The following is a 12391-nucleotide window of genomic DNA, read 5'->3' as shown; positions in this document are numbered from 1 at the left end:
TGTGACACAAATACCTCTGAGACCACTGCCGTTTAACCCCTTCAATTACATCCAGTCATACACTGATTTAAATAGCGCCTCCCTTAATGTGATTTAGCCTAATAGCACACATTCCTATCACAATCGACTTTCTTGTTGGTGCTGGAACATAATTATCATCAACCAGTCATTTCAAGTTTGGGCTGGAGGGACTTTGTTACTTTGTCAAGCTAAACAGCAACATTACACACTAAAGAAAGTTGAACTTGTAAAAAGCATAAAAGTTACCCTTTAAAACAGAATATGATGCCTTCTAAAATATTTACTCTTGTACCTTTTTTCACAAAATAGAAAACGATGAATTTCTGTATAGCTGAAACTATATATAGTTCATGCACAAATAGATGAATTAAACTAATTTGAATAAGTCCCAATTTATATACATACTGGGCACTTAATGAACTTTATAAGCTAGTTAGCATTAATATGTATAATTATGATGTTATTCTCTTTTTGTAGCAGTATAATATGGAGCAGCATCTACGAGACCAGGAACAAGCCAAACAACAGCTACAGCAACTCAAACACAAGGACAAGAGTCAACAGAGTGAGTGACACAGACTTACTGTGTACTTACATAGCAACACTGCTTTATAAGAATGCCTACACAGAGAGACTACACATATTATGCTAGGCTAGGGTTGGGGTTACGTTGATTAGCATGATAGAAAGTGTTTCTGTTTTTCACTATGAGTTTCTGAAGTCCATGTCATTTCATGAATGAGATGCCTTTAAAATTAAGCACTTAAGACTATTGATCACTCAAATGTGACTAATGTGCATCTTTACCCTCAAGAAAGTGTTTAGTTTGTCACAGTCCTTCAGCTAAGAAGCATCTAAGAGGTGTACAGTGCACAAGTAGCTTGTGTTCAGCCAGTAATGCCTAGATGTCTGGATGATATATTTTGATCAACATGACATAAGCAATTAGTAATGTGGGAAAAAGCAGACAATTGTACAAAATAAATCGCATGAATGGATTGTGCCAAACAATGGACAAATGACAAGTGACTAGATGATGTGGAGGTTGAACAAACAGTTTAGAGATATTCAGTTTTAATTTCAGGGAATGTATCAATTTCACTGAGAAAAGCTTTATTATGTTACGCCAATGCCGTCTTTAATAATACCTCAACTAAAACAGGGCCACGGCTTTTTCAGGAAATGACTCTGAGAGTAAAAACAAAACTTTGTGGTTGAAAACACATGGGAGGAGTTTCGTCTCTGAACATGGGAACCCTGTTGTTCTATAAAGGTGATTTACTGTCACACTGCTGCTGGTGACCTGCCAGTTACAGCAATTACAGATCCTGCGATACAATCCAGTACCAGACCACGCCATAGAGTACCAGACCAGACCATACAGTACCAGATCATACCAGACCATGCCATACAGTACCAGACCATACACTACCAGACCATACCAGACCATGCCATACAGTACCAGACCAGACCATCCAGTACCAGACCATACCAGACCATGCCATCCAGTACCAGACCAGACCATACAGTACCACAACATACCAGACCATGCCATACAGTACCAGACCAGACCATCCAGTACCAGACCATACAGTACCAGACCAGACCATACAGTACCAGATCATACCAGACCATGCCATACAGTACCAGACCAGACCATCCAGTACCAGACCATACAGTACCAGACCAGACCATCCAGTACCAGACCATACCAGACCATGCCATACAGTACCAGACCATACAGTACCAGACCAGACCATACAGTACCACAACATACCAGACCATGCCATACAGTACCAGACCAGACCATCCAGTACCAGACCATACAGTACCAGACCATACCAGACCATGCCATACAGTACCAGACCAGACCATCCAGTACCAGACCATACCAGACCATGCCATCCAGTACAGTACCAGACCAGACCATACAGTACCAGACCATACAGTACCAGATCATACCAGACCATGCCATATAGTACCGTGTGTGTGTGTTTGTGTGTGTGTGTGTGCGTGCGTGCGTGTGTGCGTGTGTGTGTGTGTGTGTGTGTGTGTGTGGTAGAATTACTCCATTGTCATCATTACAGTCTTGTCATTCCAGAGTTGTGTCATGTTGCAGCGCTTGGTCACACGGGCAAAACATTAATACCACTTTTGTTGTTGTTTATTTTTCATTGAATGAGAGCATGCATTCATTTTCCTTTTGAGTCACGTTACACTGTTAGAGTTAAACAACATCTGGAGTGTGAAACCTACTACCACCAGGTTTGCTGATAAACTGTCCAGTAAGCAGAGAATGATTTGTTGCAACACCCAATACTGTTCTTGTAAAGTCTAATCAAATGTATTATCACGATCAATTACTCTCTCAAAACACGTTTCTGCATATCCTGCAGTCAGTCTCAATCAGAGGTGTGTAGGCGTCACACAGGTGTCTCTCGCTGGTGATAAATCACTGCAGCTCGAGGCTTTTATCACAGTTGATAAGATTGTTGTGAGAGAAAGTAGCTGCAGAGAAGTAAAATTAAATTGAGTTGTGCAAACTGTAACCGTGTCAATATTGACCTTATTGGTCAGAGCCACTCTGACGTGGCCGGCCTGGAAGGACAGGGAGGCACTGAATCAACATACAGTTTCCTTCCCTCGACCCCAGAGCAACCTCGGACACACAGCTTCACAAAACAACTGAACCACGCTCACAGAAACAGCGCTGGCAGAGAAAACTGCCATTTTAAAACGGTTCAGTGACTAGTTATGGCTTTTTTTAATAATGGCCTAGTCCAGAGCCAACTAAACTAAATTAAAATACTGTATATTAAATAAAATATAAAGTAAAATAAAATATAGAATAAAGAAATTAAATTAAATTAAATTAAATTAAAAATTAAATAAAACAATAAAATCAAGATTAATTAATTAACGCAGAGAAAAGCGCTACATAAATGTATATGAATTATTATTATAATTAATTATTGCTATAAGAAATATAAGCAATACAATCGATTAAAATAGTATTCCTCGAACTCTTTCTCTTTTTTAAAAAAAAAATAGTGGTTTGGGATGATTTCATTGGCTTGATTGAGGGGAACATTCTCTAAAAATATTAAATATTAGTCAAAAATAAATTTACTTACTTTAGTTACATAAAATGACTTAGTCCAGGGCAAACTAAATTAAACTAAACTAAAATACTAACTAACTAACTAAAGGAATAAAATAAAATAAAGACTTGTAAAAAAGAAAAGAAAAAATAAATTAAATTAATAAAAATAAAAAATAAAATACAATTAAAACAGTATACCTGAGACTCATAAACAGACTTTTTTTTTGCATTGCCACTTTAGAAAAAAAGTGTTTTGGCATTATTTAATTGGCTGGTTGTATTGATTGAGGGATAAACTCTCTAAAAGTATTAAAATAAATTATATTTCAATTATGTTTTATTATTTTAAAAATCAAATAAATAAACACCTGACAAATGTCTTGACACTTTTTACACTTTTTTTTTTTTTTTTTGCAATGCAGCTTCGTTAAAACCAATTGAGTGAAACATTGTCATTTCATTGGCTGTTTGTGTTGATTGACAGGTGCTGTGGCCAGTGCGTTGGTGAAGCAGAAACTAGCGCAAGTGATTCTAAAGAAACAGAAGCAAGCGGTCCTGGAGAGGACGAACTCCAACCCCCTGAGCACCGCATCAGTGGCCTACCGGTTAGAAGCCACTCTCATTGCCGCCCACAGCAGTTGAAGTGCACATGTGCACAGATCCATGTGCTTATTTTCACCTTTTGTGTTCTGACAGGGAGTTGGTTCCAGATCCCAGCGCTCCCCTACAGCCGCTCCTGCCGTCCCCTAAACCAACTCACACAGAAGGATCCGACGAACCGACGAACCTGAGACGAGCACGTACGTCACCCTCCAACATACACACACACACATGAGAGCTCATTCATCAAAGCATGACATCACCATCTACATACAGATCACAAACACACACCTGAGAGCAGGAGAACAGGGCTGGTCGTTCAGCAGGTGTGTGTGTGTGTGTGTGTGTGTGTCTGTGTGTGTGTGTGGAAGCATTCCAGCGCCGCTGCCTTGATCAAACACACTCCCAGCGCCTCGCTCTGGCTCCAGGCAGCACGCTGTTAACAAGGCCTTGCTTAAGCCTCTCATTTACCTCTGAAAGACGAGAACACTCCCCAGCCATTATCGCATAATAACTATGACTGGACGTCCAGTAAAGCCCAAAGTATACTTGTTTTTTTACGCATAGTCTAGCCTAGCGTATGCTCCGTTCTCCATTTGATAGTGTGCGCGAACGCATGTTCTCTAGAAAGTTGCATATTTGATCAGTGTCTTCGCTATTTTTCTCCAGAGGTTATGACCGATAAAAATGTCTTTGTATTCCTATAAACTAAAGTTGCGTCTCTCCCCCTCACACAAGCGCCTGTCGATGTGGACGTCTGTTGCAGTCTCTGGTATTTTGTTGTTGTTGTTTAGTGTTGTTTTCTACTGTGAAACAACGTCCCGGGCCAGTGTTGCTATCTTTTGGAAAACTGATTACTGAAACAAATCCAATGCACATGTGCCACCAGTGTGTACAAAGTATGTGCGGTTACAAAAATTGTCACTTAAAAAAATCTGTTCTATTCAGGTGATGAAATGCGCACTGTAAGTGGACCCTCGCAGACGCGTAAAAACCATAGACTGTAAAAAAATATCTATGTAGTGTCCATGATGTCACCCGTAGGTTTTTGAAGACTGATTTTGAAGCCTAAAGTGGGCGGAGCAGACGGTCGCCATCTTGGTCGCCAGCGTCACTCCCGGATAACCGGAAACGGGCAAAGAGACGATTAGCTGAGGTGACGTGACGCTAACAGACAGCAGACAAACGGCTAGTAGTGACAGCAGAGCAATCCACCTGTCAGTCAAGTGGCCACGCCCTTAATTATGCAGAACTTTAAGGCTTAATATCATTTAAACGGATGAGTTATAAAAAGATTCACCCGCCTCACAGTTGTCATGAAGGGCAAAATTAGCTATATAGACCAAAACCACTATTTGCACCAGGCTGTAAACATATTTTTTTCTGCTGTAAAGTTGGGCATATTAACTTGAGGGGTTTATTATGATTGACTCTCTTTTGGAGCCTGCCTCTAGCGGCCGGTCGATGAATTGCAGTTTAAGACACTTCCGTGTTAGATTCAAGAGAGAGACCAGAATGTTTCCGCTTGATAAAAACTGCAGAATACTTTGGGCTTTATACTCAAAAATCTTTGTTCTGCAATTTGTTTAATTTGTGGTTTAGATTTAGTTTTTTTTAGCTTATTTATTAATGCTAAAGCAATCAACAATGTAATAATTGCCCATTCTTAGGTTTAAGGATTTTCTCTAAACCCATAACTGTAAAAGGCCTGTCCACACCAACACAAATTGAGTCTGGTTTTTGAATGTGATTTGTCTGTCCAAATCGATGCGTAATAAAACGGAAGAAGGTCTGAAATAAAATGCAAACTCACTCCCTGACAGTAGGTGGCGCTTATGGAAAAGCAGAAAAACCCCAGTTCTGGATTCTTTCTCGCTTAGCAAAATAGTCTGTTAACTTTAACAAACTAGTCATAGTTTTATCTAACAGCAGCAGCTCTGGTCATGTGACCAAAAGCATGAATCTCATTGGCTGGCCAATCTTCTTCACAGTGCGATGGAATATAGCTCCTTTATAACACCTCTGTCGCGAAAAAATCTGTCACACTGACGGCATAAATAATGTTTGTGTCGGTCTGAACAGATGCATTATCAGCTGTTATAAAGTTGTTTATCGCACCAAAGTTTTGCACAGAATAATCGTCTTGTTGTGAACAGGCCTGAGGTATTACACTCTGAAACGCATTGAAGAGCATTCAAACACGTTAGTAACCGCATAGTATCACATAGCAACCAATCGCAACAACCTTCCACTGGCAAACACCACTCACATTTTCTTTAGGAAAAATAAAAGTTTTATTGTGACTATCATTCAGTTTTCATTGTAGAACAGAACATTTTGCAGAAGTTTTCAAGTAGTCCTTGAGAGAGTTTCCAAACACTTGACCTGTCCACTTCATATCAGTTCGGTGCCGTCAGTCAGGATCACTTTGTGCTCGATAGTCAAACATTTATCATGATAACCACAAGATGCTGCGCAGAACAATGTCATGTACTGGTGAAGTTGAGTAAATCCAGCTGTGGAGTTATGGTTTTCAACATGTCCTCTGCCAGAACTTAAGGCTGATGGTGAAAGTGTGTTTTTAAAACGACTAAAACAATTAGTAGGAAGTAGAGAAGAGATTTGGGAATTCCTTTGTCTTTTCTGAACCAGCAACAAAAGCATTGAGCTGTATCTGTGTGATCAAAGGAAGTAGATGCTACATTTGCATATAAATAGTTATAGGTCAACAGGGATGTGCAAAACTACCTCTAAATGGAAAATCAACCAATTGGTGGGTCATTTGAATGTGTAGTGGACTAGTTGGTATTAAAGGGATAGTTCACCCAAATAAAGATTTTTCTAATGAAATCTGAAAGATTTCTGTTCCTACATTTATGAAGTCGTCTATCCCTCTAAAACAGTCAATAAAGAGATCGCAAGTAATCCATATCAATCAAGTGGCTTAGTCCAAGTCTTCTGAAGAGGCACAATCCATTTATATGATGAAAAGGTTTAATTTAGGCTTTTGTTCACATATAAACATTCATCAATGCAAATACATAGAGCACATCAAATATACAAAACCAAAGGCTCAAACATCCTTGCTTGACGCGTCAGTAGAAATCTCATTGGTTCTCACACGATTAAAGTCCTGAGACGTTTGATGAGATATACAGATGCTAACAGACGCAACGATAGCATGCTATACTCACTAGTCGGCTGTTGCGCAACTAGTTACCCAAAATGACCCGTGCCTAATGTCAAGTTTTCTTATTTGGCTTATTTGTGTTGACTCTCAAACAATCTACTTTAAATCTCAGGTGTTGCTAGGCAGTTTTTATAAGCCACAGGTTTTCTGTGAACACATAGCTGGTTGTTTGTCGTGGTTACGCAGCTTTAATTGATGGTGCTGTATACGCTGGGATGTTATTTGTTATTTGTATCATAAATTGCTTCTTTTAAACAGCGCAGTGACACAACACATTGTCCCTCAAAGTAAAAGAAAAATCATGTTTATTGAACAAACAAACAACAATTGAGCCTGCAGAAGTACAGTAGATGAGCTAGTTGACAGACTACTTTACAACACAAAGTTTGTCATCCTTTATGGTTTTTTGTTGTTCTTTCTTGTTTCGCAGGATCAGAGCCCAACCTGAAGGTGAAGCATAAGTTAAAGAAGCACCTGAACACCCGGAAGAGTCCGCTGACCCGCAAAGAGAGCGCGCCGCCCACCGTCAAGCACCGCGGCCCTGATGCTCTGGGTAACTTAACCACCATGTTCTCATGCAGACCTGCTGCCATCGAGGCATAGTTATATTCATATGTTTTCACCAGGACCAGGACGTATTTCTCAACACTCAGGTCACTTATTCCCAACTCTTCACACAGTTCTTACAGCTCGGCACAGCATTTCATTTCACATTCAAAATCCACTAAAACTACCAAAACACTTCATTCATGTCTCAAATCAACTCATTCTTCCATAAAGGTTTTCACCACACAAACACAGTCTTGCAGCTGACATTATTTCTTATGCGTTTGTAGGAGTTTCCCTTTCAGATGCAAAATGTGAGTGAACAGTATTTAAAATCCCCCTGTTGTGAAAATCAAGGTTTTAATGTTGTTTATGTGGTGTTTTTAATATGCTTTAAGACAAACCATGTGCAACAGCATTGCTGAGTATTTTCTCCTTAAAACTGCAGTGAACCAAAGACAGTCTCAAAAACAGCGTAATCTTCTGTTATTGTACGTCACACGCATCACACACATGACCAGCGTCGGCCAATAGTGAGCCTACGTGTAACGTAGCTCTATGCAGTTACACTTAGTTAACTGACTAGAGGCCCAAAGAGAAGGAAATGAATAGTTGAAATAAAGTCGTTATTTTTGTTTGTTTTTGCGCACAAAAAGTATTCTCGTCGCTTGATAAACTTAAGATTGAGCCACTGTAGTCACTTGGACTATTTTAACGATGTCTTTAATAACTTTTCGAGGCCGGCAAGTTTCAATCCTTTTGAATCCTATGGAGGAGTGATCCAGCTCTCAGATTTCATCAAAAATATCTTAATTCGTGTTCCGAAGATGAACGAAGGTCTTACGGAGTTGAACAACATGAGGGAGAGTAAATACTGACAGAATTATCATGTTTGGGTGAACTATCCCTTTAAGGGATAAAATGGCTGACTACAGGGGGACTTTAAATGAATTAAGTACACAGTAGTGAATTTACTGGTATTTGCGCCAATATTTACTGCCCCAAAAAGCACGTCTTCACCCATTTTGCGCTTGACAGGACTTTGTCAGTAGATCACGCGCAGAACTTTCCGCTCCCATCGGCGCTTTTTTGGGATTGACCACTCATGCTAATTTGCCCTGTTTAGTAGATCTGTCCTTTAGACTGCTGTCCATCTCAGTGTGTGAAGAGTGACTAAAGTAACTAAAAAGTGACTAAAGTAAAACGTGTAATGCATGTGTGTGTTCCTCAGACTCGTCCCCCAGCAGCAGTAGCACTCCAGTGTCGGGCTGCAGCTCTCCGAACGACAGCCTTCCCAACGAGAACGGTGCGCTGCCCGCTGCCGCCAGCCTGTGCCATGAGGTAACACTCCCCAAACACACTCCTCAGCAGAGCTTCTCAGGTGCATCTCGCCTCCCCTGTAATGGGACGTCCTGGTAATGCAATTGCAGATCCAAACAATTATGGAAAATGATTCATTATGTAATAATTAAGTGAAGTTAGCTTCTCCCTTTTTTCAAAAATATAATCTGTTGCAGAGAGGACAAACTCCCAGCCGAACACACACACACACACACACCCACGCACACCGAGGCATGATGGGACAGTTCTTTAATATTGCTCTGGTGGGAGTTGTTTGTGCTCGACAAGGCTTGTTTCAGGAGGTTTGCGCCGCCCTTTGGCATAATGACATGTTTTAAACAAAGACACTGGAGAAGGACAGCTGCAGGCAGCTGCCAGGACACCCAATCTCCCGTTTCCATCCACAGCCTCCTCCTCGCTTTATTACTCCACGCATAAATGCAGGAGTCTCTGATGGGCCGCACGCGGGAACCCCGTCCGCTCGCACGCAAGAGCTGATCACGCACGCAGATTTTCTGTTAGGAGACGATATTTCTCCAATGGAAATTATTTAGCTTTATGACGGCATTTTTCAACAGAGTATCATTAATACTTAATTTGCATTTATTCATTGAAAAACATTCTCAAGTGAAATTTCACTTATGGCTGATAAGTATAAAACAAATCAACATCAAATATAAAGGTAGCTGTAATTTATATGCACAAATAATGCTTTAAAAGTATATCATAAAATAAATATAGAAAAATACATATTATAAAACATGCACGAAAAATCCTTTGCTGCAATAAATAAAAATATATATAATATAATTAATATGAAAAATTATATTATAAAATGTTATATGCACATATAATGCTTTGATAAAATAAAATTAAAAATATATTATGAAATATATGTGAAAATATATATTATAAAACATGATATGCACGAATAATGGTTTGCTACAATAAATTAAAAAATATATGATAAAAGAAATGTATAAAATATATATTATAAAACATGATGTGCATGAATAATGCTTTGCTATAATACATGTATATAATCAAATAAATATCTAAAATATATATATTATAAAACATGGATGAATAATGCTTCTCTACAATAAATGTAAAAATATATAATAAAATAAATATACAATAAATTATATTATAAAACATATGGATGAATAATGCTTTGCTACAAAAAAATTTCAAATATATATTCAAAAATAAATATACAAAAATATATATTATAAAACATATGGATGAATAAAGCTTTGTTACAATCAATGTAAAAATATATAATAAAATAAATATATACAAATGTATATTATAAATGCTTAATAATGATTGAATACAAAAATATGCTAGATTATACAACATCTCTACGGTCTGCTTCCTGGTAGTATTTGAATGAAATCACTGATCCAAGTGTTGGAGTTTGCATCAAGTGTGTTCAGAGCTGATTTTACTTTTTTTTATTTTTTTTATAATATAAACCAAAATATTAGCAGCTTTGTGTCCTGAGACGTGTGACGTCACTATGGTTTCTGTCTATAGAAGTCCATCATAGGTCTAAAACAGAATATATCACATGCTAGATAACATGACTTTTGTGTTATTTTCCTCCCTGATAGCGGTTTAATCTGTGCCTGCGGTGTGTGTGTGTGTGTGTGTGTGTGTGTGTGTGTGTGTGTGTGTGTGTGTGTGTGTGTGTGTGTGTGTGTGTTTCAGGCTCAGAGGCTGCTGTTGCAGGACGGGTCTCTCGCTCACTTCACAGTGCAGAATCCGTCCAGTCTGCCCACCATCACGCTAGGCCTCCCCGCCAACACCAAGGTATCGCAAGCGCCATCATTCACCCCTGAAACCAGTGTTGTGCCTGAACGCGTTCATTGAACGATAGTTCATGAACTTGTTCATATTTTGGGCGAAGGTGAACTGAACGAACTGTATTACTGCCTGATGAACGTTGCTGTGAACTCGTTCATTCTGGTGTCTGTGAACGACACGCTCTCTCAGTTTAACTTTGTTCACACCGTAAACAGGCCTTAATATGTAGTGGAGAAAACACCCAATCTGGCAACACCAGCCACCAGCGTCACACCGCCGCATGCGTCATCAAACAAAAAACAGCAAGGAGGCGTCGTATGATCATTTAAACGAGTTTTATGACAAGGTCGGTGAGGATGGGAAAAATCTTACATTTCTGTGCAAACTTTCCCCGCCGATAAAATAATTGCTGTCTGTGGTTCAATATGCGCTGTGGCAGTCATTTTGAGAATAGCTCGCAGCAACATATGGAAAAAAAGAACTATAAACTAGTTCAAAATTTTTAAGTATGAACTATGAACTGAACTAGTTCACTTTAGAATTTGTGAACTGAACTTTGAACTAGTTCATGTAGAAAGTGAACTTTCCCAACACTGCCTGAAACCGTCATGAAAGTGTAACTTTTACCTTTCATTTCATTCAAAATATAGATTTGAAGTACACCACAAGTGCACTTTCAATACAATCAAGCACACTTTTTTTTACAACAATTTAATCCCCAAATTACATGTTTGAAAAATATAACATGCATTACTTTTCTGTTTATAAAACGATTCGAATATGGATTATTTCGGTCTTAGATGGTTATAATTCACTATAGCATTCCAGCCTCGTTGAATAGTGATATTGAAAGAAACAATATTGGATCGGATTGAAAATTGCAATGCGATGACAAAACTACATTGCTCCCATTATAACCAGCAAAGCTGTCAACACTGCAAGCTGCACAACATCTGTACAGGGGTGTAGGCTAGCTGTCATGCTAACAGTGCCAGGGAAAACTCACGTCAACATTAAAAACACCACTTTCAATTTTAAAATCTCCCACAAATGAGCGTGAGCCTCAGCCAACTAACATGGGAGCAAGTGAAATAAAAGTAACAAACGTGTTGCTTTCCATATAAAAGTAATGAATTAACGCATTTCGCTTCGACATCAAGTGTTTACACAAAACTGTGCCAAAATTGTTTATTGAACGAAATTTAATTTGGATGGTTTCATGCTCTCGGCACCCTATAATTCTCCTCGTGAAACTCTTATTTAATGTATTCTGGTTCATGTTTTCTTAGTTGCATTAATGACTTGCATTTAGTATTTTTTTTTTCTCCTGATGCCAGAACAGACCTGAGACCCATTCAGAACCACTGTAATGTCATTACATATACAGTCAAACCAAAAACAAACCAAACCAAAAGCTTCAACATTTCGCACATTATCACAGTTTATAGTTTCGAAAATGGTAATACAATATGACAAGAACTCAATCAGTTGATATCTCACTGGTTTTGTACATCTTTCTGTTAGACTTTCTCACAGATGAATTATGTTGAATAATTGAATTATGTCTGTCAGCTGTTAAATTTAAGTACACAATTAGATAATACCAATGTATGTGAACCAGTTACCAAGCAATGCTTCATTTTGTTCAGTCTGTGGTGTAAAAAGGTCACATTAGCAATAAAAAAAACAAAAAAAAAAACACTTCAGCAAAACATGATCTGTTATATAAAAGTCAGAATAATTTTTTGTCCCAAATTTGAATAAATTTGACTGGTAGTCAC

At 38.5% G+C, this 12391-nt stretch overlaps 1 protein-coding gene across 2 annotated transcripts in view; it reads left to right on the top strand.

Annotated features, from left to right (window-relative positions):
- The window catches only part of hdac7a (histone deacetylase 7a), a 95798-nt gene that overhangs the window by 53086 nt on the left and 30321 nt on the right, over window positions 1-12391 (top strand). For both annotated transcript variants that reach the window (XM_077204650.1, XM_077204651.1), the window contains exons 4-9: window positions 499-586; window positions 3609-3729; window positions 3821-3924; window positions 7345-7467; window positions 8692-8801; window positions 10515-10616. In XM_077204650.1, the coding sequence (XP_077060765.1) occupies window positions 499-586; window positions 3609-3729; window positions 3821-3924; window positions 7345-7467; window positions 8692-8801; window positions 10515-10616 (648 nt within the window). The remainder of the gene's footprint in view (window positions 1-498; window positions 587-3608; window positions 3730-3820; window positions 3925-7344; window positions 7468-8691; window positions 8802-10514; window positions 10617-12391) is intronic.

The sequence above is a fragment of the Siphateles boraxobius genome, unplaced genomic scaffold, assembly GCF_051911475.1.
Source record: "Siphateles boraxobius isolate OS27281-9 unplaced genomic scaffold, OSU_SipBor_1 50, whole genome shotgun sequence".
Lineage (NCBI taxonomy): Eukaryota > Metazoa > Chordata > Actinopteri > Cypriniformes > Leuciscidae > Siphateles > Siphateles boraxobius.
Note: the sequence above shows the minus strand (reverse complement) of the source record. Positions and strands in the feature narration are given on the sequence as shown.